Genomic DNA, 26,937 nt, shown 5'->3' with positions numbered 1-26,937 from the left:
TAAGTGCACAGCAGAATATGACAATTATTAATTATATATAGAAATGACTGTAGAGCTAATGGCAGGTTATCAGCTAGAGCGCCTGCAGTTTTAAGTAACTTTATCATTAGGAAACTATAAACATAACTAACATGCAATTACTTGTGGAAACATCTTTTTCTTTTCAGGCCAGAGGAACTATTCCTGTGAGCGTGACTGTCACCCTGGCAAAGGTGTGTTTACCAAAATATTTACCCTGATATGATTACTATTACATCACATCCTCTGAAAGATGTTTATCTAGTTTACACATTTGCCTATTAAGTAAAAGATCACAGGTTTGATCCCCTGCAGAGACAAATATCTTGATTTGTTTGCAGGCAGAATGGCAGCCATGCCATCCATAAAACTGGTTACAGAGATCATACAAATCCACTATTCTTAAAATCAAAAATTCTCAAATTCACAGATCTGGTTCATTTTCTCACTGCACAAATTATATATAAAGCAATAAATAACCTGCTTCCTGACAATATTCTAAAAATGTTTTCTAAAAGGGAACGGGGATACAATTTGAGGGGGGAATTAAATTTAAAACATCCTCGTATCCATACAACATTAAAAAGTTTTTGCATCTCTGTGTGTGGAGTGAAGCTGTGCAACAGACTAAGTAAAGATATAAAGCAAAGTCCGAGCATGGCACAGTTTAAAAAGTGGCTTAAGGAGATGGTTTTTACAGGGTACAGGGACGAGGTAGTCTATTGATTACTAGATAGTGGAAAAGGGGCGGGATTAAATAAGCTTATGCTTCTTCCTGCTCCTTTTTGAACATGAAAGTTATTTGTAGTTGTCGTTGCTCGTTTTCTTTTTGTTTTGCTTTGTTCATTTGTTTCTTTTAATTCTATGTTGTTGTACTTTTTCAACATGTTCAAAATAAAGATTCAATCAAATCAAAATCAAATCAAGACTCACGCAACATTTAGTTGACATCAGTTAGGAACTGAGCAACGGCTCTTTGCCCGAAAAGCCAGAATTTCTGTCCTGATATTGGACCTCATACACACGACACCAGGGCGAGACACTGTGTGTGCACGGGTTTGAGTATTTTCTACAAACATACAGGGGGAATAATAATAATAATAATTTCTTAAAGAAATCAATAGAGTTAAAAAAGTGTGATATTTGCACTGATTGGTAGCAAGTTGATCGGTGGTAACACAAAGACAAACAGAAGGTAACACAAAGACAAACAGAAGCTAACACAGTATAGGGGAGAAAATCAAAGAGTGTTGTGATGCTGGAAGTATTTAATAAAACTCCATAAATTTAAGCCTTTACTTCTGACACAATTCTTCACTACGAATAAATAAAACATTTTATCACAAAGGACAGTCAGTGGCAAACATGAACATTTCCCTTAGTAAAAATACAGTACTTCAAGACTATACGTGTAGTATTCCAATATCAATATCTAATTTAATACAAGTGATTTCTTCCAACTATAACAAATAGTCTAAAGTGCAAAACAGACTTTGTCAAAAAAACATTTATAAAAAGTTCATGTTTAAAAAGAAACAACAACAAATGGTCAGTCATATTAAAGTTGCCTTCAGGTTTAATGTCCAGTGTGAACAATAAGCACCATGATTCCTAACTGTAACAATGTGTCAGATTTTGGTGTGTTTCCCAATATCCAGGCCCTCCCCTGTACACAGGAGGGACCCACAGGTTGTTCCTCAAACTGTGTGGGGCTCTATTCCGAGGCCTGTAGCTGTAGTGGGGCTGTGGAGGGATATGACCTTTTCCTGGTACCATCTTTTTGGGATGCCACATAGGAGCAGATGGATTCATTTTCTTAAACAGATAAAAAGAGGAAAAATAAATAAGTTACATATATATGAGCTGCCAATTATAGTGGACAAACCAAAAAAACAGTCATAATACTGTAGCTAGATCAAGCTTGACCAAGTCGAGTCAAGTAGGTACTAGTGGACGAGGACTATTAGTTGACCAAGTTTTCATTGGTGAAATCGTTATTTATCATTATCACCTGGCTCCTTCACTCATTTGATCAAGTATAATTTTGATCATTAACCCAACAAGCATAGGTGCAAATTTGGCATGCAAACATACACCCATCATTCATCAACTTCATGCATGAAATATTCTTTAAAACAATTCGTCCAGGCCTTGGCTAACCATTGAGCCAGAGTGCTTACTGCAGTGTCTCCTGCTCAGAATCGTTAGCCTGTGTTATCAGGAGTCTTGCTTTGTGTATGCACTCAAATATTCATTGACAGCAGCAAAGTTTTTCCTCTCATAAAAGACAGAATATATCTGAATGTAGGCAGCCCTCATTTCATGACAGAATACCTGGGATCTGCTGGAGATAGTGAGGGGAGAAGTCCGGGCACTCTCCTCATCAGAAGAGGAACCAGAGTGGTAGTCCGATGTCACCCTCTCCAGTGCACTGGTCACCTTCTTTGCAACATCTTTGCCATCCTCATCATCACTTGAGAAAGTGGCAACTGAGAAGCAAGGATTTTGCTCACCATACCTAATAATTAGGAGAGACATCAATAATTATTACCTTTAATTAAACACGTAGGAAATTTGTTTAACCCTTTAAAACCGGTCGGAGCGGGCACGCTCCGTTTTGCGTAACTTTGCAAAAACTGCATAAAAAGCACTTGCAGCAACAAAAACATAATATTCCAGAAACACGCTTTGCCGATCCGATCAGCTGTTCATAACACTTCCTACATGCATCAGCGCGAACTTTCGCATGTCCGCCATGACCTGCCCGAAACCGGAAGTGAAGTCATTTTCTCGGAAATGTAGTTTTTTACCATCAGGGCCTCATGAGCCTATACTGGTGTTTTTAAAAGTTATCTTTGACTTTATGACTTTCTGTGTCGTTTCTGGGATGCTTAGGACTCATATTGCACTGCTGGAAATAGTTTATTTTGATGCATATGCTGCTTTTTTGCAAATTTGCATTATAATATTTATTTTAGTTTTTCCTGCAGTGTATAAAAATTGGTGTATTTCAAAAATAAAACTATGAAGACGCTCAAAATAAAATTCCTGTGGTGGGAAACTATTTTGTGCAACTTTTTTGTATTTACAGTTTTGAGGGATAAGCCTCTTAAATTTCTCTAACTAGAAATATATGTTAAAAAAACAAAAACGATTTTCAATTTTTTTGTAGTTTATTGCACTTTTTTGCAATTTATGTAATTACTATGCACTTAATGCAGACATATTATTAAAATTTAGGCTGTAATGGTTGTATTGATGTATAGCAACTTGAAATGCTCCCAAAAATGGCTCCACAGCATGTAAACATATAATATAAGCTCTGGCGGACTTGGTTCTATGGTAGGTCTTAAAGGGTTAAGAACAGTTTTCTTTAGAAAATTTTAGGGAAAGTATATTACAAAATATGAATCGCTGTCTTTATTCATAAGCATCTAATAAAGATAAATGCAGGTAAAAGTTTTTTTTTTAAATTACACAAAGCCACCAGTTTATATCCAAGTTTCAACAAAATGTTTAACTGCTGTTTCATGAAGTTTTCTTGTTGCCAGCAGTCTCATTTGAAATTACAGGAAAGCCTTGGGGTTAATGAAACTGTATTTACAGCCTCTTTCACCACTGCGCATGAAGCATGTGAGGAATATTAACATGAATGGGTTATCTCACGTTAAAAACCAGTTTGCCTTAATTATTGATACCGTGTTTAGATTAATGAGAAAGCAATCAACTGAAGCACATTTAAGTGTACAAGATTTACAAACGTTTACAAACTCTTAATCTCACCTGCAACAAACCTCCCCAGGGTCCGCCCACAATGTGAGTTCGCGAGGCAGTCCCAGGTCACTGTACTGGATACCGCTCTCACGACAGGCCCGGAGGAGCTCTGGATCCTGCTTGTGAAATCTGTTCACTCGGATGCACCTTCAAAGCACACACACAACATAAACTGCCTTTAGCTTAAACGTGCCACCAGAACAATACGAGTTTTACTCATTTGCGTCCCAGAGCAGCCCCACCTGTATGCTTGTCCCTTGCTGGGGTTTTCAGGATACCAGTGCCCCTTAAACTTCTCCTGCAGTGCCACAGCCAGCCTCTCAACAAACAGCTCGACCTTCTCCGCTTCCAGCTTCTCCCCCTTTTTCACAAGCCTCTTCAGAAAGAACACCACAGCTGCAATCTCTCTCCTCATATTTTACAAGTGTTTCATCACGTATGGACAGCTTCTGTAATGAAAGGCATGCGACAGATCATGTAAAACAAACAAACAAAATAGATATACAAGTGTAGATCCTACCTACAAAATGTTTTCTGATGCCCAAATTGGAAAAAAACAAGTTTCCTGACAAATTCCATTTTACAGTCTATCATTGCACTATTTTATATTCTGTACATCCAAAACTCCCTCCTATCAACAATACGCCTGTGTTCACATGGCAACACCTGCTGTTGTAGGAAACATCTTTAGTTTAAAATGTGGACACAACACCGAATAATAATATTAATAATAATAATATTAACGCAGAGTCCTTTTGTTTATGACCTGCTGCCTTCGGCTAACGGCTCGAACCAGAGAAAGGCGGGCTGTGACGCAGAGGTTCCCTTTAGCCACGCACTTGCCTCGTTCCATAACACGAGCTACTGTTCTAAAAGCGCTATTCAGGGGAACGGAACACGACAAGGCCCAAGTAGCGTTTAAGTTAAGGTTTAAGTTATCGTTATGATAACTATATCCCCACTGGTAATTACAGCCTGTTAATAAAAGCGTAAGGGTATTATTCCTTCAAGATGTTGTGGACCTGTTAGCATTAGCTAGGCTAACGTGCTCATGCTGCTAACAACAGCATTATAAATTTGGCGATGAAATCAACGAACTCAAAAAATATATTTGTATCCTACAAAAATATATATTTTTATTCTAAAAAAGGCTTATATTAATCGGTTCGAACATGGAATAAATATATAAAACATTTCACTAACCTCTCCTTGGGGTCTGCACCGACATGCGGACTGAAACGGATGCTTAACAGGAGGAAGCGACAGAAGAACCCGTCAGTTTTTGTTATTAACTCCGCCCTTCACAACCCAATCCCCGCCCACGGGTAATTTTTATTGGTTCCATCCAACTCAATATAGCGCGTTCATTGGTCGAGTGTATGCCCGTCTTACATAATAAGTCATTCTCGTGATTGTTATGACTCATGGTGAGGTATGTGTTTGTTGCTTATTATTACTGTGGTTACATCCTCTGATGTAATTTCATCTTAACACTGAAGAAAGAGAAAGTAGTTCTTCGTGTGGCTCAGAAGAAAAAGATTAATTTATAGTTTAACTGCGGGTTGCCATGGGAAGCTATTAAAGTTAGTAAAAGCTTATGATACACCAACTATGTATGATACAGCGTGTGATAATGAGTAACAATAACAATTTGATAGTTTTTATTTTTTAAGACTTTAAAAGTTTAAAGTTCTGGGGTTTGTTTGTTTTTAAATTTACTTTTTAACACAACGCTGAGTCAGTGATTGTTGCATCCATTTCCTGGAAATAACCCTTTTTAGCGGCATTGCTTGACGCAATACGCCCATTCGCCACTTGAGTGCGCTAGACCTCTACAGAACCCAGACTGGAACCAGCACTTTGTCTCACGTTGTCTATGCATTCATCAGCTTCCAATCCAAAGGTGCTTTTGGTGGCATGGCAGTTTCTAAAAATTAGATTCCCAGAGTGTTATAAAATAACACAAAATAAAATAAATGAACATTTCACTTCAATATTCTCAAAGTGTACATCGCATGCAGACGTGTGCACACCCATGCTATTAACTGTCCTCCAATAAAATGTTGCACAGTAAGAAGTTATTCTTGTGGGTTTTGTGATTTATGGAAACAAGGTTAAACTGTGCATTGTGTTTTAAAAATGGCATAAAGACTTCTGCTATTAGTATGACTTATTAACAACAACTGATCTGTATTTGTAATTTCATTTAGTTGCTTATCCTGGTAACAAATAAAAAAAACAAAAAAAAAAAAGCTGCGGTCTGGATCAATATCACCTAGAATGTCTTGTGGTTGCTGTTCAGTGGGAACAATGGTTTCCAGTTCTCTCAATGCATTTATATCCTATATTCCTGTATACAAGATGTGTTTTCAATATAGATATTTCCAATGTGACAAGTTATTGTTCAACCATGTATTAAATATACTCAGGAAGCAGCTGCACAACCATATGAATGAGCGAAGGGACGACACAAGTGTTACTTCTTCCCACGACTTTGAGCACCTGTTGTACTACAGGACACTATTTTCCTTCCTGTATATATATCTGTATGCATATGCTCAAAATAAATGATCTAATCAAATAAATGAAAAAAGAAGTTAGCATTTCTTATTTGACTGAATCATTTACATTTTAAGTAACAGAGGAAATCCATCTTCATCTCTCACCCAATGCCATTAAGAGCTTATGTGTATATATTAGTCTCTAGCCATCATCAGCCCAGCCGTATCTTTTCTTTGTCCATGCTGCAGTGGCTTCAATGAAGAAAACAATACCATGTTCTAGCATGTAATAAAAATAGTTTTTATTTTATTTTGCAAAAACAAAATATACAAATGGTCACTTAAGCACAAAATGCACACAATAAATAAAAGATAAAAATCACAAAAATACCACAAATGCAGAGATGTTCAAAATCAGAGAACAAATCAACAGTCCAGTCTAAATAAAGAGAGTGGAAGTATAACAGGTATGGTAACAGTAGAAGATCATAAAACCACCAAAAAAAAAAGAACAAGAGATCAAAATCAGGCAGCTAGAGTTTCCTGCTGAGCAGGGGCACGAGCTCAGGCATGTTTCCGTAGCAAAAACACACAGCATTCAGAAGCAAAACACACGTAACAAAAACCCCCAAAAACCAAAGACTTAAGGACTGAGCTTTAGGACCAGGAATCTAAATATTCACTTTCTCAAGCGCTGAACTCAGGTATCCAACTAAAACCAAGACTACAATTTAAATGAAGTCTTTTAAACCCCAAAATGGGCTAAACACATTTAATCTCTTACAAAGAGAACGCACAACACTTACAATGCTGAGTTTTTCTAAACATCACTCTAACCTTGTCCTTTCCCAGCTTATTATATTTTGAGTAGCTCTGAGAGCCCTGAAACACCTTTAATCAATATATATTTCATATTTATAAGGCTTCTCATTTATTTGTCTCTTTCTTTGCATAGGGTCCTGAAGAACATACTAAATCAAAAACTGTCTCTACATCTCTCGTTGACTTGTTCAGGGACCTGCAGAGACAGAGTACAGCAGACTATCCCATATGTGTTGCTATGACATCAACTTAGCTCTTTAACACATGAGAGAGGGCAAGCCAAGGTAACAGTGAAGATAAATAAGAACACATACGCTGAATACACACAATTGTTTCGAAAGCTGTTCAAAAATCAAACGTTTGTAATTCACACACAAAACAGAACAAATAGAAACTTTGGTTTGGCAGCCGGTTCACTTCCATTCAGTGCATAGCCTCTCATACACAATGGTTAAAAAACAAAAAAGACAGCTTTGTATTATACAGTGAGCAAATGCTGTCAGCAAGAATAGTTCCAATAAAACCAGAAGCTGAATTCAATCAAAAGTTTTCACCTTTAGGATTTCAGATACTCTGTAACCGTAACCATTTTTCATAATGTCTTATTTAGAATAAGTGTGGCAAGCAGACACATAAAAGTACTTGCCACTGCTTGTAGTGACACGTATAACTATTTGAAACTTTGCCAGTTACGGTCGTAGTCTTGTCAAAATCTGTAGTCAACTTTACAATAGACACTTCAACCCATAATACTGTCAGTAGACGCTAACTTGTTGGGGCTTTCCATGACATTAATAATCAAACTGCTGGCAGTGGCTTATAGTATGATTGGGACGGTCACTGTTCATTTGAAATCATCCAAAAAAAACAAACAAAAAACAGAATCAAACTTTCAGAATCCAAAACAAAAGAAAGGAAAATCCACTGTAAAACTGAACTGTGTCAGAAAACGAAAACAAAAGGATGATAATAACAAATGTGTTTGGAACATTTCTAAAACGGTTTTTCAGTCTTTGAAAATAATAACATATTTGAAATTAAAAACGTGATCTTGTCCATTAAAAACAGCCTCGTCCTGTCCCAGGAACCTCTGTGCTGCTTTTTACCTGCTGCTAACATCTCATGTGAACTCGGTTCGGCTGGAATTCAGAGCAGAAATGTGTTTGCAAACACCTTTAAACCTCGCATCATCACTCCAACCATGAAAACAAACACCACGTCAGTCCAGCCCTTTAACGTTGCTCCAGTGTCCTCCAGGTTACACGTTCTGCATTCTGCAGTCTCAAGTGTTCGTCTGTTTCCTCCCAGCAGCCAATCAAAAGCCGCCTCCCAGCACCTCACTCCACAGTGCTGCTGCTGCTGGCCTTGACCCCGGCCCTGCTAATGTGCAGCCAGGGCAGCTTGGCGCAATTTTTAAAGAGCTGTTCGATGGCAATGTGACGCACGTGCAGCTCAGATGCCAGCGAGTCTTTCTCCTGCACGGCAACTGTCAACTCCTCAAAGACCTCTGTGAAGAGAGACAGGAGGGGTGGATAGAGGGGATCAGCGTTTTTATTCACAAGGCGCACACACACTAGGGCTGCCACGATTAGTCGACTATCAAAATCGTTGACGACTGATTTAATAGTCGACGCGTCGTTTGAAGCTTTGTAAGATCCTGAAAGACGCAGGAATAAGTAGTAGGATTTAAGAGTGTAATAACGGACTGAAACAGAAGATGGCAGCACTGCATGTACAAGGATGCCAGCTGCCGTTAAACCCCGAAGAAGAAGAAGCTGTGTCCCAGAATTCATAGCGCAGCCCTGCTCAGTTTCCAACAATGGCGGCAGCTAGTTAGTTTTAATATTACTCTTATTATTCTTTCTGGGTCACAAAATAAACGTTTAACATATTTTCAGGCGAGAATGTAGCTGTGTAAACCTCAAATATCTGCTCAGTTTATCAAGACACCACATATTTTCAAAAGCGCTCCGACGTTTTCGGAGACGTCTGTTACCCACTAGCTCGATAGCTAGCCGGGGACTAGGCTAACTATAGCCGTGAGAACACCGGACTCCCGGCTAATCGTTTTCAAACCCACCGCCGTCTTTCACTACTCGGGTTAAACATGATATATAAGTCACTTAGATAACTTAAAAATGTTATTGTTTGGCTTTTTTTCAGTATTTTATTTGTTCCTGAGTAAATCGGTTTGGCTGAGATTAAAGTTATAGTTTTTACACAGCTGAATAAACGTCAAGCAGACAGCTGATTATCAGAAGTGTGAGATGCTCAAGAATTTACTCCGGTGTCCTGTTATATTTTAGATAGCAAGGAGTTTATTAAACTTCACCGAGACAATCTGTAAATGTCATTAAAATGTAATAAACTATCATCTTGTCTTTATTTTTAGTTAGCACATACCTGAAACACTTAAAGCTGTAAGCTAATGATAGTTATATAAGAGCAGATGCTGCTGGTGCAATAAGCTGTAAGTTTTACGTCCAATGGATGATGATCTGATTAGTCGACTAATCGCAAAAATAATCGGTGACTAGTCGACTATCAAAATAATCGTTTGTGGCAGCCCTAACACACACACGCACACACACACACAGATGACCGACAATATAGAGGAAATAGATAATACTGATTTGAAAGGGGGAACGTTAGAGAAATCATCTTTTTAATAAAGAGACAAGTCAAGGACGGTGTTATGCAGCACTGAGGAAGACTCATTCCAATGTTTATGGACATTAAAATGTATCCAAAATGAAACACACTGCAGATCATTAAATCGCGGGCGGGCTTATGTGGTCTTTCAAATTATTAAACATGAGCGATTAACATCCCCATCTGCTCTGGGTACATTTGTGGAAGTGACTGCTCTTAAAGGGTGAACAAAAATGTGCAGGACACGCTCCCACTAGACAACCTTTGAGGACGATATCTCACATTCGCTCAGGTAATTTGCCTCTTGGCAGCAAGAAGAATGATCATTTTACTCATCCAAAAGAATCAAGAAAACAAAATAACAAGACAGTTTAATAATGATTGAGCTGCTCATTTAAGCAGCTGTGTGATAGGTCACTCAGAGGTCACATGGTGCGCTGGACTCTTGAGATAAGAAAGCTGAGATAAGATGCTTGTAGCAGCAAACGATGGTTCTAACAGAGCCGGCAGTGGATTCAAGGAGATGATGTGTTGACCAGAAGCCTTTTAGTCTATTTCAGGCACTAATTTATTGAGTATTATGTTCTGAATCGGGGAGCTAAAAGTCAGACTGGGAATTAAAAAGACCCTTTCACTAGAGCAGCTCTTTTCCTGAGGGCACCAAAAATCTCATGTGGGGATTTATCAGAGAGGAGGATTTCACACTGAAGCAAAGGTTTTAAAAAATGCTTAAAATATAGACGACTATGACTGCTGAGCCTTCTGTGAAAGGAACTGTTCAATTGTTCAATCAGGATATCAGTAAAAACACTTACTCTGAATCTGCAGGAGTAGCTGGGCGTTTAGCTGATGGAGCTCATCCACACTCATTTTAGTCACTAAAAGAAAAGAGATCACTTTTAATGGTGTGTGAGCACAGTGGATGTCATTTAGCTGCCAATAAGAAAAGACTCTAAACATGCTGCAAACTTGTGCTACTTGTCCATGTCATAAATTGTGGTTAATACGCACTAACACTTCATTTGCTCTGTTTAAATAACTGCAAAGGTCTGAGCAATCTCAAGTGTCAGAGGGTGATGCTGTTCTCATGCGGAAACATCCACAGTTTGAACAGCGTACCTGTGAACTGCCTGTCATCTTTCATTTATAAGCAGAGAATTTGAAAACTGCTGGCCTCTAACAGGCTCAGTCTCATCCCTGCAGGATCTGTAGTTATAAACAGCTTTACTGGAGATGAGACGTGAAGCAGCCAAGGACACAGCCTATCTCGAGGTTAGAGGAAAATTAACCCCTCTCTGGAGAGATCGCAGCTAAGAGGAAGATGAAGGACAGAGTAAAAACGTTCTGCTGTTGTGCACGCTGAGGTTTTTGAAGATAAAACTGAATAATGTGAGAGGCGAGAGCAGCTTTCCTTTTCTGCTGACAGATGTATTTTTCTTTTTTAAAAGAAGAAGAAGAAAAACGTTCCACTGCTTCAACTCCAAATCGATAAAACCAAAGTTTGTTTGTGAAAAGAAGACATGTGCTTACGCTCTTCTCTGCTGTGACCCTGGTGCGCGCGCTGCTGTCCTCCTCCTGATGGCTTCCGGCTGTGAAGACCTCTCCTGCTGTCGTTGGACCAAACGTCAGAACGCGACTCCTGCAGCAGTCCCAGCTCCTCGGCTGTGCGGCGCTCCAGCATACCCATCGTGTAGTCAGCCGGCCCTGTTGATTTGCCCGTGTCCCAGCAGGGCGTGTAGCGGGGCACCTGGGCGTCCGACTGGGGGAGCAGCTTGCGGTCATTTTGCTGGCCGTAACACAGAAGCTTAGCCCCCCGTCTGTTCGGGCCACTGGAGGAGACAGAGTCTTTGTTCTGGGCGTACTGAATGATGCGGTTCAGTTTCTGGCTGAGGGCCAGCTTCATGCCCTCGTAGGCGCTCCGGGAGACCTTGGATCGTGACAGCTTCTGGTTGGCAATGAGATGACATTTCTCAAAGCAGTCTCTGTGGCCTCGCAGGGACTTGGAGTGCAACAAGGTAGCAGAGGAGATGCCTGCATTCACACGGACAAAGCAGGGAGTCAATAAGACGACGACAAACGCAATGACACAGTGCAAAACGACAGTCGGCTACAGCTTCTATTGTGAGAAGAGCCGTTATTGAGTGAGCTCAGGTGAAGTGGAAACAAACCTGTTTTCCTAGCATCTGAAACAGCAGTGCCTGTTCTTATAACCACCATAAAAACCTTTAGTGGGAAAAAGCTGCCCTTAAATAAACTTACAGTAGAGCTACAGAAAAAAGAAAAGAAACATGAACTGTTAACTTAGTCTGATATCATGTGTTGCAGCAGCCGTTTCTATTGCTGTGAGCCAACCACCCCATGCACGTGTACTGAATCATGTTTATTTCAAGGCTTCAGTCACATTATTTTGCAGATTTAGACTATTATAGATATAAATAATTATGAAGGCCAGTAAAACGGCACTGATCTGGGGCTGCTAGGCTGGACGCTAAATTATTAACATTAATAAGTAACATCTGCAGAGTGTCCGTTGTCTGCAGCAGGAAACGCTGCAGTGAAAACCTCAGTTCTGAGAATGTTAGCATGCCAGCTTTTCTTCATTGCAGCCACCGCATACTGCTTCAAAAGCTTACAGACACACAGACACACACACCAAATCTACCACACGCAGTAGAAACAATACTGTCAGAAAGCTCTTTCTGCCTCCTGCTAATGTAAGAAGACAGAGTAACTGCTATTTCAGCTTATGCCTTAATTCATGTTGCATGTATACCATATTCTGTTGGATTAATAACCTACTGAACTTGCCACAGCAAATAAAAGTAGTAAACTAGTATGAAAGCGAGCTAAAACTGACAGACTGACCTGCCACAATCTCTCAGTAAAAGCTGCTTAGTGCTCAGTGGATTAGCCAGAAGAGCTCGAGATGGGAGGGATAATAGATTAACTCAGTCTCAATGCAAATATAAAACATTTTTTTAAAGCCGGAGAATTCATGAGAGGATATTGGTCTCTGTCCACATGAAGCAGCACTTCATGAGATTTACCTGTGCCTGCTTCTGTCAAACAATATTTTTATGACTTCACTACCCAGCAGTGACGACATTTTAACTTCTCTAACCCAGTTTAGCTTGAAAAACTGCACAATACAGCACTTGTTGTTGAAAAAGAGACTGAAAAGAGACATTCCCTGGTGTAAAATAATTAATTCTGCATTCCTTGTTGTTACCTTTACACATAAAACGTAATGTTTCATGGATCCAAAATTAAAAGAGGGTCACACTGTGCTCAGTTTTGCGTGCAACAGGAAATTACTCCAAATAAGTAGAACAGGACTGTAATAACCTCTGAGTGTGGCTTTATAAACAATGGGAGGCTGAAGGTGAAAAAGAAAGCGTTAACACAGAGAGTGTGTGTGTGTGTGTGTGTGTGTGTGTGTGTTAGAAAGATGGAGAGGTGACCTTCTTCTTACAGCCTCTATTTCTCAGTAGACAGGCATACGTGTTGGAGTCTGAGGTGAGGCGATTAGTCACTGTTGTTCATCTCGATTTAGAAGCTCACACAGAGACATTTACCTCACAAGCGCCTCTCTGCACTTTACCAGCAGCCAGGTCACTGTTTTCACTACACGACACGACCACAGCACACACTCACTCATAAGCCTCATGTTTGGCGTTTGTAGTGCAGGGCGGCTCTAAAGTTACACACACACACACACACACACACACACACACACACACACACACACACACACACACACACACACACACACACACACACCCTGATGGAGATGCTGGTTCAACAAATTCCACTTAGTCTGAGTAAGAAGAGAACCCATACTGATGTTAATGACTGAAATGGAGAGAAAATATTAATGAAGTCAACACAGAGGGTTGAGTTATTTGTCATTGTAAAAAAACTGGCTCTGAGAACAATAATAATAACAACAACAACAAGCAAAACTAACATGAGAAAAGGAAACTTTATGTATAAAATGTCTGAGAAACAGAAGTAAGCTGCAAAAGGTCACTGGAGGAACAGCAGAGACAGGAAGCAAAGTTGTGCAAAGATCAGACATAAAGCATGTTGGCTGAAAAATTACCAAGAGAATTTAGTTTTAGTGGTTTGAGGCTGCATGTTGTATGTAGAGCAGGGCGATATGACCAAAAATATTTATCACGATATACATTTGAAAATTTGCGATAACAATATAATTGATACTAGACAAAATACTTTACAACTCCACAACTTTATTAGTGCAAAAAACCCATCAATGTATTTTCACTTAAACAAAGCAGCTGTTTTTTATCTGCATTAAAGTTATATAAATATTTAACAGTGCAAATTCCTTGCTGACAGTTTATCCAAAAGGCATTTCCAGTGGAAACTGGCCGACATATCCTCAGCATAACCATGTATAATATCCACAAAACTTAAAAACAGGTTATACACACACAATACGGTAACATTATGTTGAAGCACAGTACGTATCCCTCCGCGAGGCTCCGCCTACGATAGCCGTAATGCTCCAACAATCCATCAAGCGGTGCGGCTTCGTAGCTTAGCAAAGTCGTACTGAAACATTTGACAGATTTTCGAGCGCCGTGTACATAAAATCGTTTCGAGGTCAGTAAACACAACCAGAGTTCATACATAAGGCACACGGGATTATAAGGGGCTCTGTCGACTTTCAGAAAAATCAAAGGATTGATTTGAAGTGCGCCGTATTTTCCAAACAACACGGTAATAACGACGGCCCGCTAGCATGCGCTACCAAAAATAGTGCTTTGTTGTGTATCTGACGGATGAAAGCTAAACCAGTTCCACACCAGTGAAGCTGCAGCATTTTTACAAACCAGTTCTGGTTCATCGTTTCATTCAACAATCCGCTTTCTCTCTTCTCATTCTGCGTCGCTGCCATGTGCGTATGTAAACAAAGGCACTGCGCATGCGCGTTTTACCCATATTCTATCGCCATATTTCATTTTCCTATCGTTGCCTAACGTTACACCGGTATTACCATGAACGGTATGATATAGCCCAGCCCTAGTTGTATGAATTGAAGTCAGTTTTCTGCCTAGAAATGAGTTATATAAAATAGAAGCAGCTCACATGAAAAAGAAGACAAAAATATTTTTCTGCACAAATTTGTTTGTAGGCAGTGCTTTTGGTATCTTTTGAAAGCTTCTGTTTTGTAACCTTGTGGAATCACATCAAATAGTTCATCCCTAATTTGGGACAGACTGCATTAATAGACCTTAAATGCCTTAGCACATAGGAAGGTTTTAGACCGTTACACAACTGTGTGGCACAGATCTATTCTTAGCTTCAGCGTAGTTCGGTTTTGACACCGAGTGCCTTAAAAGTCAGATGTTTGCAATGGATTAGTCTTATGAGGGAACCAAATATTATCAGAGTTTTGAGTCGTGCGAGTGCGTTAATAATTGTCTAACAAATAGTCAATGAGTCTTCAGACACAGAGCTTTGTGCCAGTCACACAGCCGTGGATTTATCTGATCAGTCTTAGCCTTTGGATGTCCACAAAAACAGTGACTACCACTTGCCTGGCAGAAAAATCATTGGCACACAACCAGGGCCGTGCACCACCAGCAAAAGACCTCACACCAGCTAAGCAGCTTAGCGCTACTGTCTTTCATGGCTGCACACACAGCCACAGGCACACACAGACTATTCACTGGAGGTGATTCAACATTGTTAGGCTGTGACATCCAGAGACATTAGTCACACTGATGACCAATGGACTTGTTTTGGTCTGCTCGTCTGGGGAAGCGGAGAAGTTAAACTGTCGTAGACAAAAGCACAAACGCAAGCTGAAGTTTAATGAACAAATCCAGGCCTGTAATCAGTAATCCCTGCCTACAAATAATTATACAAAAGTAGAATCAGGCCATTCAGACACACACCCGAATCAGAAATCACGCAGCTTGTTTCATTAAAATCAAATAATCAGACTTCCGGCAGGTGGGAAAGATTTCCCTTTAAGACAAGGATTACGTTTCAGTAGAACTCAAACATTTTACAACTAAATCACAAGTTTTAGTCACAAGGAAAACAAGCATTCAGAAAACTACGGGAACAAGACAAAACCACAGAGATATTACTTCCTCTGTTACTTCCGCCCAGCTTCTTTTAGCAGCAAACGTTTTGACCAAACTGAACTCTGACCTGCACTTACAGATTTGTTCTTGTGGTTTCCATCAATGATACGTGTTTGCAGAACATTATACGGATAGTATGTGATATATTAGTAATGTCTGTTTCATCAAACTTCTGAACCGCCTGCCCACTCAATCCTTGACACACTTTAATAACATGTTGAGAGTTGGCATGGAGACAGCAGCACACAGGTCACTGATGGTGAGGTGTCAATAAGAGCTGCATGCCACTGCTTAGGAGAACGTGTTGTCAGCAGCTGCACACGGCAACAACATCGAACTCAATGACTCGTGAACTCAGACTACATGTTAACCACTACAGATGTCCTGCAGCGCTTCCTACAGACTAGCTGCCATCACAGGTGCAGGAAACCCAATCTAACCGAAACAACGGCAACTGTTTCAGCCTGGAAGACACAGATACGATTACAGAAACCTACAAGCACTCATGCGCACAACTCTATTTCCACAAGTATAGCGGCCATTAAAAAAAACAAACAAAAAACCCAACAACAAACAAACTTAGAATTTGCTCAGAAAAACAAAACAGTAAGGAAAGTTGCACATGATCCAAACATGTTTAAAAGACTTATTTATTTTGTGTGTGTTTTGTTGCCAATGTTGAAAAACAGACTACAGCACAATGTGACCTTGTTCATTACCGTTATTATTATTAATAATATAAATTAACTAAATATAGATCAGGAATGCTTCTGTTCAAGGCGTGTCTGAGGCTTACAGTCACACTGTGCACACGGTACAGTGAGTGGCAGGGAGAGCAACATTTCTTATAAACCATGTTTATGCAGACTCTGTTGTGAACTAACAATCATACATTCAAACACAAACTCCACGTTTAACAAGTACTCAGATTCCAGAAAATAAAGAACAAACTTTTCATGGAAAAGGATATTGCATGACTAATGCTGATTAATTTGTTTAACAACATAAGCATAATGGCTAGGGCTGCCACGATTAGTCGACTAGTCACGATTACGTCGACGACTGATTTAATAGTCGACGCGTCGTTTGAAGCTTTGTAAGATCCCAAAAGACGCAGGAATAAGTAGTAGGATTTAAGAGTGTAATAACGGACTGAAACAGAAGATGGCAGCACTGCATGCACAAGGATGCCAGCTGCCGTTAAACCCCCAAGAAGAAGAAGAAGCTGTGTCCCAGAATTCATAGCGCAGCCCAGCTCAGTTTACAACAATGGCGGCAGCTAGTTAGTTTTAATATTACTCTTATTATTCTTTCTGGGTCACAAAATAAACGTTTAACATATTTTCAGGCGAGAATGTAGCTGTGTAAACCTCAAATATCTGCTCAGTTTATCAAGACACCACATATTTTCAAAAGCGCTCCGACGTTTTCGGAGACGTCTGTTAGCCACTAGCTTGATAGCTAGCCGGGGGCTAGGCTAACTAGAGCCGTGACAACACCGGACTCCCGGCTAATCGTTTTCAAACCCACCGCCGTCTTTTGCTACTCAGGTTAAACATGATATATAAGTCACTTAGATAACTTAAAAATGTTATTGTTTGGCTTTTTTCAGTATTTTATTTGTTCCTGAGTAAATCGGTTTGGCTGAGATTAAAGTTATAGTTTTTACACAGCTGAATAAACATCAAGCAGACAGCTGATTATCAGAAGCGTGAGATGCTCGAGAATTTACTCCGGTGTCCTGTTATATTTTAGATAGCAAGGAGTTTATTAAACTTCACCGAAACAATCTGCAGATTTCATTAAAATTTAATAAACTATCATCTTGTCTTTAGTTTTAGTTAGCACATACCTTAAACACTTAAAGCTGTAAGCTAATGATAGTTATATAAGAGCAGATGCTGCTGGTGCAATAAGCTGTACGTTTTACGTCCAATGGATGATGATCTGATTAGTCGACTAATTGCAAAAATAATCAGTGACTAGTCGACTATCAAAATAATCATTTGTGGCAGCCCTAATAATGGCCCATGTACACTATTTTCTATCATTTTTATAGCACTGCCTGTTAACTATGTGGCTGAAACGAGGATTATACCTTGCATGTACACCACACAAGGTGGAGAAAGATCAGAGTTACTACAGAAATGTGCTGGTTTAAACACCATGAGGCAATTTATATGTCAGGCTAAAGGAGATTTAAGGCTTTTAAAAAGAGCCTGTTCATTCAAACCCATGTATTAGTACAAAACTAGTAGACCACGCCGTGGGTTCAGCAAATATCTGGACCCCAGCTGTGTTCAATCAAACAGCTACCACAGGCTGCAACATAATTGGGCCTCTCAATACACCCCAGGGTGAAGAGTTCACCCACAATAAATGAGCCGTTTATAGAAGCATGCTGCAGTCAGAATCAGCACCGTCTACAATATTCCAGCCTTTCGGTGTAGGAATTTTATCTTTATTCATTCCAAGCCCTAATAAAGTCTGGTATAATAATAACACCCAACTTGAATACACTCAGAATTATATAAGAAAAAATAAAGAAATAAAAAAATGGTTCTGGGTTCCAGCTGAACGTGACGGTTCAGCAGACTGATCGTCTGACACGGAGCCACAGAAGTCCAATAACAAGAAACCATCTGTGATGGGGGCTGGATAGAAAATATTCACCCATCCACCTTGTGTCAGTTCTCTCAGGTATTTACAGATCACAGCTTGCACAATATATTATTAGAAAGTGTGCGATACCATAACAGCCACAGGTACTCTGCTCCTTTAATGTGGTCCTTTAGAGATCACATGTGATAATAATTAGTTGTCTATTCTAATTTTAATTACACATCTGACGACCACACCAACATGTATACCAGTATGCCACAACTGAAAGGGACCTCTGGCTAGAGCAGGGCGATATAGCCAAAAATATTTATCACGATATATATTTGAAAATTTGCGATAACAATATAACTGACGATATAATTGATGCGAGACAAAATACAACTCCACAACTTTACTAGCGCAAACAAAACCCCATCCATTTATTTTCACTTAAACAAGCAGCTGTTTTTTATGTGCATTAAAGCCATATAAAAATTTAACAGTGCAAATGTAAATTCCTTGCTGACAGTTTAACCAAATGGCATTTCCAGTAGAAATGTGCTGACATATCCTGAGCATAACCATGTATAATATCCACTGAAGTTAAAAAGAGGTGCTTTGCAACATTAAACTGCTTTGTGCCAAATAAAAAAGTCAAATATGTATTTTTCGGACCATAAGGTGCACGAGATTATAAGACACATTAAGCAAAACAGTCAGATAAATCAAACTTTATTCAACTCATTCTTCTTCCTCCACTTCTGTACCACTGATTCATTAATGCTGTATTCTATCACAGCTGCTCTATTCCCATGTTGTTGCAGTATATTAATGACTAACCTCGTATTGTGGATGGATTATCTCAGTTGTTCTCCTGACTGAAGTTTGGTCCGTTTACAGCATCCTGCCATGCGATTGCATTTGTCCCTAACCATCGGGAACCTTCACGTTTTATCGAGTGGAAAAAAGTTAGCGTTCATCCTCCAGCTTCACAGTGTTTATGCTAACATAGCTGTGTTGCTAGCGATCACGTAGCACATCATTATATACCAGCTAGCCCAACTTCAGTAACCCTACAAACGTCACTGCTGTTTAGTTTTCTGTCTTCATTTATGTTGGAAGTGATAGCAGAGCTGTACGTTTGAATTCTTTCAGAAATCTCTCAGTCAGAACATGCTATATCATGTTTAGGTAACTAGCGAGCTAACTTCCGCTAACTTCCTGCTAACTTCTAACTCCGTTAAATGTAATAAATTCTGTTTTCATGGATGCCTGGATGTTAAACTTAATAGTTACACCTGGTAAAGCAGCAACGCTGATGATTTTATTAAAGATGAAAGAATTTAGACAGTTTTTAACTCTCAGTGATGCTGCAGTGTTTGTTTGACTTTGGGACATGAGGGAGACGGAGTTTAGGACCCAGATTACTCCCAGATTTACGAGCACCTTAGTCTGATGAATACGGCAATAACGACGGCCCGTTTGCATGTTGTACAAAAAGAAAAGTGCTTTGTTGTGTATCTGACGGACAAACACCAAACCAGTTCCACATCACTGAAGTTGCAGCATTTTTACAAACCAATTCTGGTTCATCCGTTTCACTCAACAATCGGCCATGTGCGTATGAAAACAAAGGCACTGCGCATGTGCGTTTTACCCATATTCTATCGCGATATTTCATTTTCTTATCGTTGCCTAACATTGTACCGGTATTACCGTGAACGGTATAATATGGCCCAGCCCTACCTCTGGCTCTCTTAGTCATCTTATAATCTTTGGTATCACTGGCATTTCTGGGTTTGGTTATTGGCAGGTTAGTCTGAGCGGTTATAAAGATGTCCTAATTATAAAACTTCCTCTGAAATATGCACATTCTTTTAACATGACAGCTCTTCCACAGAACATAAGTAGTAATTGGCTGGCTCTGGGTGTTTGGGTGTGGGACTGCAGTCACCCCCTTGTTCTCTGCCGCACCGTGGGCTAGAATACCGCTCAGATGGTATAGTAAGAAAAGGGAAAAGAAACACTGTAAATAAGACGTGTTAACCTAAGCACAGGTTGAGCAGTATATAAATACGTACAAAATTTTGTTTGATGCTTTCTCACAGAACAAGCAGATGCAGGCCAAAGTGATTTCCTCAAGAAATAGCTACTTGTAGATACAACAAAGACTGCACTTCCTGTCCATTCATTTGACTTTAAACTGTGAACAGAGTCTTAGCCACAAACAGGATTTACATTTATATCTGCACCCGCTGCTACCGTTGGCTGAAGCTTTGGTGATAAACAACGCCGCACAAAAGTGCCTTTAAATAGGAAACACAATATACTGACGTCTGGAAATGTTCCAACATTACTGGCTTGTTGGTGCACACTATCCAACAACAGTTATGAATACTCTGCATGTCAGCAGCTGCCGGACATGTCTGAACAACACCGCTTCATATCTGTAATCACATCTGTGGGAGGATGTGGACTGAAAAGAATACTTGAGTGTAACTCATAGTGGATTCTTTTGCTGCTGCTTAGCTACAATGTGGCAGTGACAAGTTGTGGTGAGCGTCACCACCACACTGTGCAGTGAAACTTCTTTAATTTTAAAATAAAAACATCTGCAGAAAAAAAGGGCAACTTGATTGATTTTACAAAAATGTTCAGTTGTGGTCAAAATGTTATAAAAAAATAGAATATTGTGGAAAAATTTCAGCATTCTTCGGGTCACGTGTACCCTAACGGTCACTCAGCTTTGCAAAAGTGCAGTACCAAATCAGTCTTCTCCAAATGTGGTGCGTTTAAGTAAAAAAATAAACCCTTCTTCTTGTCTTTAGATGCAATTGGACTGTGCAAGGACGTGCATATGGTGGCTCATCTTCACACCATCACCTGGTCTAAAAATATCATTTTTGACACAGAAAGACTTGATCTCTATCCATCTACATCAGAAACCAGCATTTGTCACCATTTAGTTTCAGGCAGCTACAAGTCTGCCTGCTGTGTGGCCTGTAGAAAACACTTATCTTTGTTCATAAAATAAAAATAAAATAAAAAGTTCTTTGGGGTGATGGCATTTTCTTAAACCACACCAATAAATTTACTTGATAATTCTGTTAATATTCTGTTCATGTAGAAAGTAATACATACAAAGTAAATAAATAAACAAAAACAAGAAATAATTCTGACTCTGCTGTTTATTGAATATTCAGAGCCAACATAGAGCATGATAGCAATGAATGATAGTGATAGCATGACGTGACCTGGGACACAAGGGCTCGTGTGTGTGTGTGTGTGTGTGTGTGTGTGTGTGTGTGTGCGCGCGCGCGCGCGTGTGTATAAAAGACATAAACACCACTATGAAGGTGTATATAGACTCATGTTTATCAGGGTTAACAGATTTGCCGTTGAGTAAATTGTAGCCTTGCTTCTTCTCTTTTAACAAACAGTGGCGCAGGATGAATGGGTGCTATGGCTATTAAGTCTACATGAGCAGTCAGCGAGCACATGGCTAGGCTTTAGTTTCCAATCAGCCATGCCGAAAGTGGCCACATGAAGCTTGGCAGGCTTTTCTCCGACCAATGATATGCTTAGCTGCACCAGAAACACGTGCTTGTCTGCAAACTCTACCTTTTCTCCCAGCATATCCGACAGTTACGTAACAGCCATTTCAATGCTACACACATCAAAACTTGCACCCCAAAAAACAGAATCTGAGAGGGTTTTTTTCTGACACATCCAGTGCCAAAGGACACCTCAGATTTGGGGATAGACTTTTAGTACTTGGACTCAACATCCTGAAACAGAATATGCAAAGACAGCCTAAGTGAGCAAAACAATCCAGCCCATCTCAAAATGATATACCAACCTAGAAGCACTCGGGCAGTTCCCAGAATCCTCTATAGCTGTTTTACACATCACACAATCACAATATATATGTAGATAAAAAATATACACACACTTCAACAAGAGCCTTTGTGCATCTGTGAGACGAGTGCCAAATGAGAGGCATGTCCAATCCCTTTTGATTCCCTATTCTTCCTCAAATAGGCCACTCATTAATTAAGAGATGAAAAAACTTCAAACACATGCTCTTGAGTTGGAGTGGCACATCAAACAGGAGAATCACAGCAGCCTGCCATACTTAGGGCTTCGGTCGTGCAGTCCCATTACCCTGCACATGTAGCTTATACATTGTTTCTAGAGAGGATAAAAGAAGCGACTGTGACAGGCAATCCTATAAGACATCAAACCGATGAAAAACTGAAAGGCTCTCAGACTTTATCGCAACAACTGGTGCAGGCATATTTGCCATGATGGGAAGTGATGACCGCAGAAGAATCTGGATGATTCTACATAATCCAAAACGTCTTAGAAACTAAGAGCAGCACTGATATATTCATGCAAGCCTGCCTGTTGATAAAAGCTCTGAAATTGCTGGACATTAAGACAAAGGCAAATTCAGAATCCCATCAGACAGACATTAGTGTGTGGCAATTAAGAAAAGGTCACACTTAAAAATGATTTTTTGAAAAAAGCAGGCAGCTCTTTTCTTTCCCCCCATAGCACTTTGTTGGTGAACACACACGCAGCCCACAGGCTTACCTTCAATGCTGAGTTCAAAGCAGACGTGGCAGAAAGATAAGGTCCCCGTTTCTGTCTCTAGCTTACAGACGCTGCAGATATTGTCATCATTCAGATCAATGTTAACAAACTGTTCCTCTTCATCCATAGTGTGCCTGTGTTCAAACAATCAGTGACAGATAACACGGTTAGCATGCACAACCTCTAAGTGTCTTTCTTAGTAATTAGGTCACACTTTCATATAAACTTATTAAAAATGTACTTTTCGGTCGGGATGAACGCTTTTTTTGGGGGTCTAAACTATTTTTGGTGCAGATACAGTAAAAGGGACAGTGTCCTTTTTAATACATCTTTAGTCGATGATAGAAAAATGATGACCCAAAATGATAAAATGGTTCATGTGATCACTGAAGTGCTAGATTAAAAATGCCAGTCACTCTCTTAACACTGTGTGAACATGCTCCACCCCCTCCACACTGAACCAACAATACAAACATTAATGGCCCGGTCTTAAAACAACTGTTGTCTCAGTGGGAAATATGTCAGGACACTCTAGAAACACGTATAACAATGAACACAAGCAAGTAATGTAAATTACCCAATCCTTTCTTTGCAGTTGTTTAGACTGATGTTCAGTAACTTTACTCAAAATTACAACTACTCTATTAGGTGACTGAAAACTTCCTCTTGGGAAAAAAACAAAGAACAGAAGCAAAACAACAAACTTGCCAATTAGTAACCATCTTGAAACACCACAGGGCATTTTTGCACAGTTATTTTGTAACATTATCTAAATTAACTTTCGTCTCATTGGTCACAGTTTGTTTGGTCTTGTTGGTACGCTCGTTTGTCAGCTGCTACCAGAGGAGGCACTTGGCTCTCTTAGATTAGTTCACTTGGTTTAATTGAAAAAAAGAGAGCCCAAACAATGCTGACTGAGAGCTCTGGCCACCAGACGTGTTTCACCACTTCTTGTCTGTAGGTCTCCACGGGAAAACTCCAGGCAGAGAGCTTTCAGCTTTCAGCTCTGCAATGCCCCAAGACTAAGGCCTCCACACCTAGTAACATTTAGCCAGAGCATGGAAAGTCAAGGCCTTTGCCAAGACTGCGCAATCTTATGCTGAGCTTTCTCAGCTCCTTTTAAAGGAGAGGATTTCTGACTGCACTACAAGCTCTATTTAAAACCTCTGCTGGACAGAAGTAATAACAACAATGATTACGTTCTGGATCATGTAATCAGGACATCATGAATACATGACAGAGTGGAAGAAAACTTCTCCCACTGGCAGGTTTGATTTCATAAGAAATCCAACAAAACTCAAGAGAAAAACAAAGGCTCTTTTTCATATTTCTTCTATTGCATGTGTCTGAGTTGTAGCTACTAATTTCAGCTTCAGAATTCAAAGAATTTGTGGATTCTCTGTCTGAAGATATAATGAGCATAGCTCAATGAACATTACAATAAGTCTGTGCAAAAAAGCTAATAATGATGTTTGCATGTGGGGGGGGTTTCTTTCGTACCCGTATTTGTATTTACAAAGGCGCCACATAGAGAATAAAGAAACGAATTCTTTTGCCATTATATTATACTTATGACTCTGCATTGTTGTACCTACTCTGTGTGCTACATTATAATGAACCCAGTCCCCCTTTTTGCCATTTAAAATTGATTTACAGAGCTGTTAAAAGTGCTTTCACCAAAAACTGATTGCAGCTTCTACCTTGTGACAGGAATGTTGTTAGAGGACATTATTCAATAACATATGTTGTTGTAGGTGATATACTCGGTTTAAATACTGGCAATGAGTGAATGATTATTACTGTGCCTTTGGATCTCTGCACTGAATATTTTAGTTATTATGGGGTTTGTCTCCACACACTAAATACCTTTTACAACTGGACTAGATAGCGGGATTCACTCAACAACTGATCTGAGAACATGCAACAACATACATGATCATCCAGTAGAGCTGAAATCATTTAAAATGTTTTGTAAATAAGCTAAAAAAAAACCCTATTGTTTGTTCTATTTGTCTCCGTGTGTCGTAACACGACGTAAATATTAATCAAGGAAAGAGAACAAGCTAAGCAACGTTAACAACACCAATCCCAGTAGACAACACACACAAAAACATCTAAAACTTTTTGAGTTATAATTAACATGTCATACAACCAAAAAAATTATACGTACATCTACAAGCACTCCCAGTTCACTACGTTAAATTTCTAACGCTAACACAGGATTAAGACCATTAGCAGACCTTCAGCTGTGAATCAACAGAATAGCCAATGGTTTTCTACTTGAACTTTCCAGTCTGTTGGAAGCACAGTTAACCTTCACCAATGCCCATTTTTCTTTCCGTCGGTAGTTTAAACGGCCTGCAGAATGCTACCTCAAATGCTGGCAGCTAAAAGTAACCCGAGCGTCCTTTTAAGTACCGTTTAACAAATTCCTGCTAACAAGAAGTTAAGCTAGCAGCACACTGGCATCCTCCGAGTACTTCAGTCTGGCTGATTCGTGACCGTTATTTGGCGTTGTTAAACACCGATGGACTCATTTTAACGACAACACCGCCACTATTTTAGGACTCCACTTTTGTGAAACTCACCTTGATCTTCAAGATCCGCTCCGGACAGCTAGTCCTGGTTTATGTGTACTCCACGGTTCTCCTATACCCGAGTAAAGCACCCAAACACAGGACGAGGCTGCGCGTCACGGCAAATCCAGAGAAGCTACAGGAACCTCTCTAAACCCCCCTCCGCGGAACGAACCACTAGTTTATACGAGGGGTGAAATGAATAACTTAAAGTTCAAGGATTAGGTGTTCTGGCTCTAGTATTCACACAAACAAAAAAATACTGATACTCTTTAATATTAAAAACATAACTAACGCCCATAAGTACAATAGTCTTATTACACAAATGGCGTATTACAATAATATCATACATGCACCCCTATGATCAAAAAATATCTACGCCTTTCTTGCGTCATCAAAACAGTTCAGCGTTAGGTAGAAGACGTGATTTTTCTAGATAAACACAGGGATAACTACAAAAACGGAACAGAAAAGCATTTTGTCTTCGTTTAACGGTTTGTCCGAGTCTATATGCTTGTGTTTTAGGCGACTCTCGCGTCGTTAGCTAGTTTCTGTTTTTATTCTCCTTCACGTGAAGTCACACGCGGGAAATTCCAGCGTGAAGACCTAGTGGAACAGCCATTTATAGCACTGCGAGGGCAACTCTGGTCTCACTTTCCCCAAAATATATGACAGAAAATGGAAACGCTAAAGAAAACAGTCTTGGCTTTGACATGCAGAACGCTGGGCCTGTGCCTCTGTATTTGTACTTTAAAAACAGTTAATAGGCACAGTAATGTCAGCCGATAAACCTTACTGTACACCCCAATGCCTTTGATGGAAACTGTTCATGTCAGTCTAACACTGATCATCTATAATTATGCTAAAACAAACCCATTTCAATAGGAGATAAACTCCTAGCCAAAGTTAAAGCATATGATCTTGTAATGTCATTTATCCAATGAGAACATGATGAGTTTCTGCTTCCAGGTCTACATGAAGGCATTTAATAGTGTTTTGAGCTTTGATTTACCTGCTCCACAAATATGAATATATTTTTTTATATATTTATGTATCATCACTGATGTTGCTGATGCTTTCGGTTCGTTTTTCAGTTACTATTAATTGAAAGGCTGTGATCCCCTTTTCAGTTCTTCTTTATGTTCTCAAGGAACTGTGACTGTATCACTATAAAAACTGCAAGCTGCTGTAGGCTTCACATGTCACAGGTATTACGTTTTCACTCATGCTGTTCACTGTTTCGTGACATTTTGATAATAACATGAAATAAGGCTGCTC

General features: G+C 39.6%; 2 protein-coding genes and 1 long non-coding RNA gene across 4 annotated transcripts in view; 1 reads left to right on the top strand and 2 right to left on the bottom strand.

The window, feature by feature from the left end:
- LOC146509425 (uncharacterized) overlaps positions 1 to 26,937 on the top strand; it is a 94,034-nt gene that overhangs the window by 58,294 nt on the left and 8,803 nt on the right. The gene's annotated exons all lie outside the window — the stretch shown is intronic.
- btg3 (B-cell translocation gene 3) lies at positions 1,269 to 5,104 on the bottom strand. Of its 2 annotated transcripts, none has more exons than XM_085174032.1 (5): positions 4,996 to 5,104; positions 4,035 to 4,241; positions 3,802 to 3,939; positions 2,353 to 2,536; positions 1,269 to 1,833 (listed from the first exon to the last, which is right to left on the bottom strand). In XM_085174032.1, the coding sequence occupies exons 2-5, from the start codon at positions 4,205 to 4,207 to the stop codon at positions 1,630 to 1,632; spliced, it is 699 nt and encodes a 232-aa protein (XP_085030158.1). In that variant the 5' UTR covers positions 4,208 to 4,241; positions 4,996 to 5,104; the 3' UTR covers positions 1,269 to 1,629. The 2 variants fall into 2 exon arrangements, with proteins under 2 accessions (XP_085030158.1, XP_085030159.1); XM_085174033.1 differs by lacking the exon at positions 4,996 to 5,104 and adding an exon at positions 4,313 to 4,933.
- c10h21orf91 (chromosome 10 C21orf91 homolog) lies at positions 6,048 to 25,807 on the bottom strand. The gene is made up of 5 exons (XM_085174031.1): positions 25,672 to 25,807; positions 23,084 to 23,217; positions 11,298 to 11,798; positions 10,583 to 10,645; positions 6,048 to 8,622 (listed from the first exon to the last, which is right to left on the bottom strand). Exons 2-5 carry the CDS (start codon positions 23,208 to 23,210, stop codon positions 8,453 to 8,455), a joined length of 861 nt encoding a protein of 286 aa, XP_085030157.1. The 5' UTR covers positions 23,211 to 23,217; positions 25,672 to 25,807; the 3' UTR covers positions 6,048 to 8,452.

The sequence above is a fragment of the Neolamprologus multifasciatus genome, chromosome 10 (assembly GCF_963576455.1).
Source record: "Neolamprologus multifasciatus chromosome 10, fNeoMul1.2, whole genome shotgun sequence".
Lineage (NCBI taxonomy): Eukaryota > Metazoa > Chordata > Actinopteri > Cichliformes > Cichlidae > Neolamprologus > Neolamprologus multifasciatus.
This window is presented reverse-complemented; position numbering and strand designations above follow the sequence as displayed.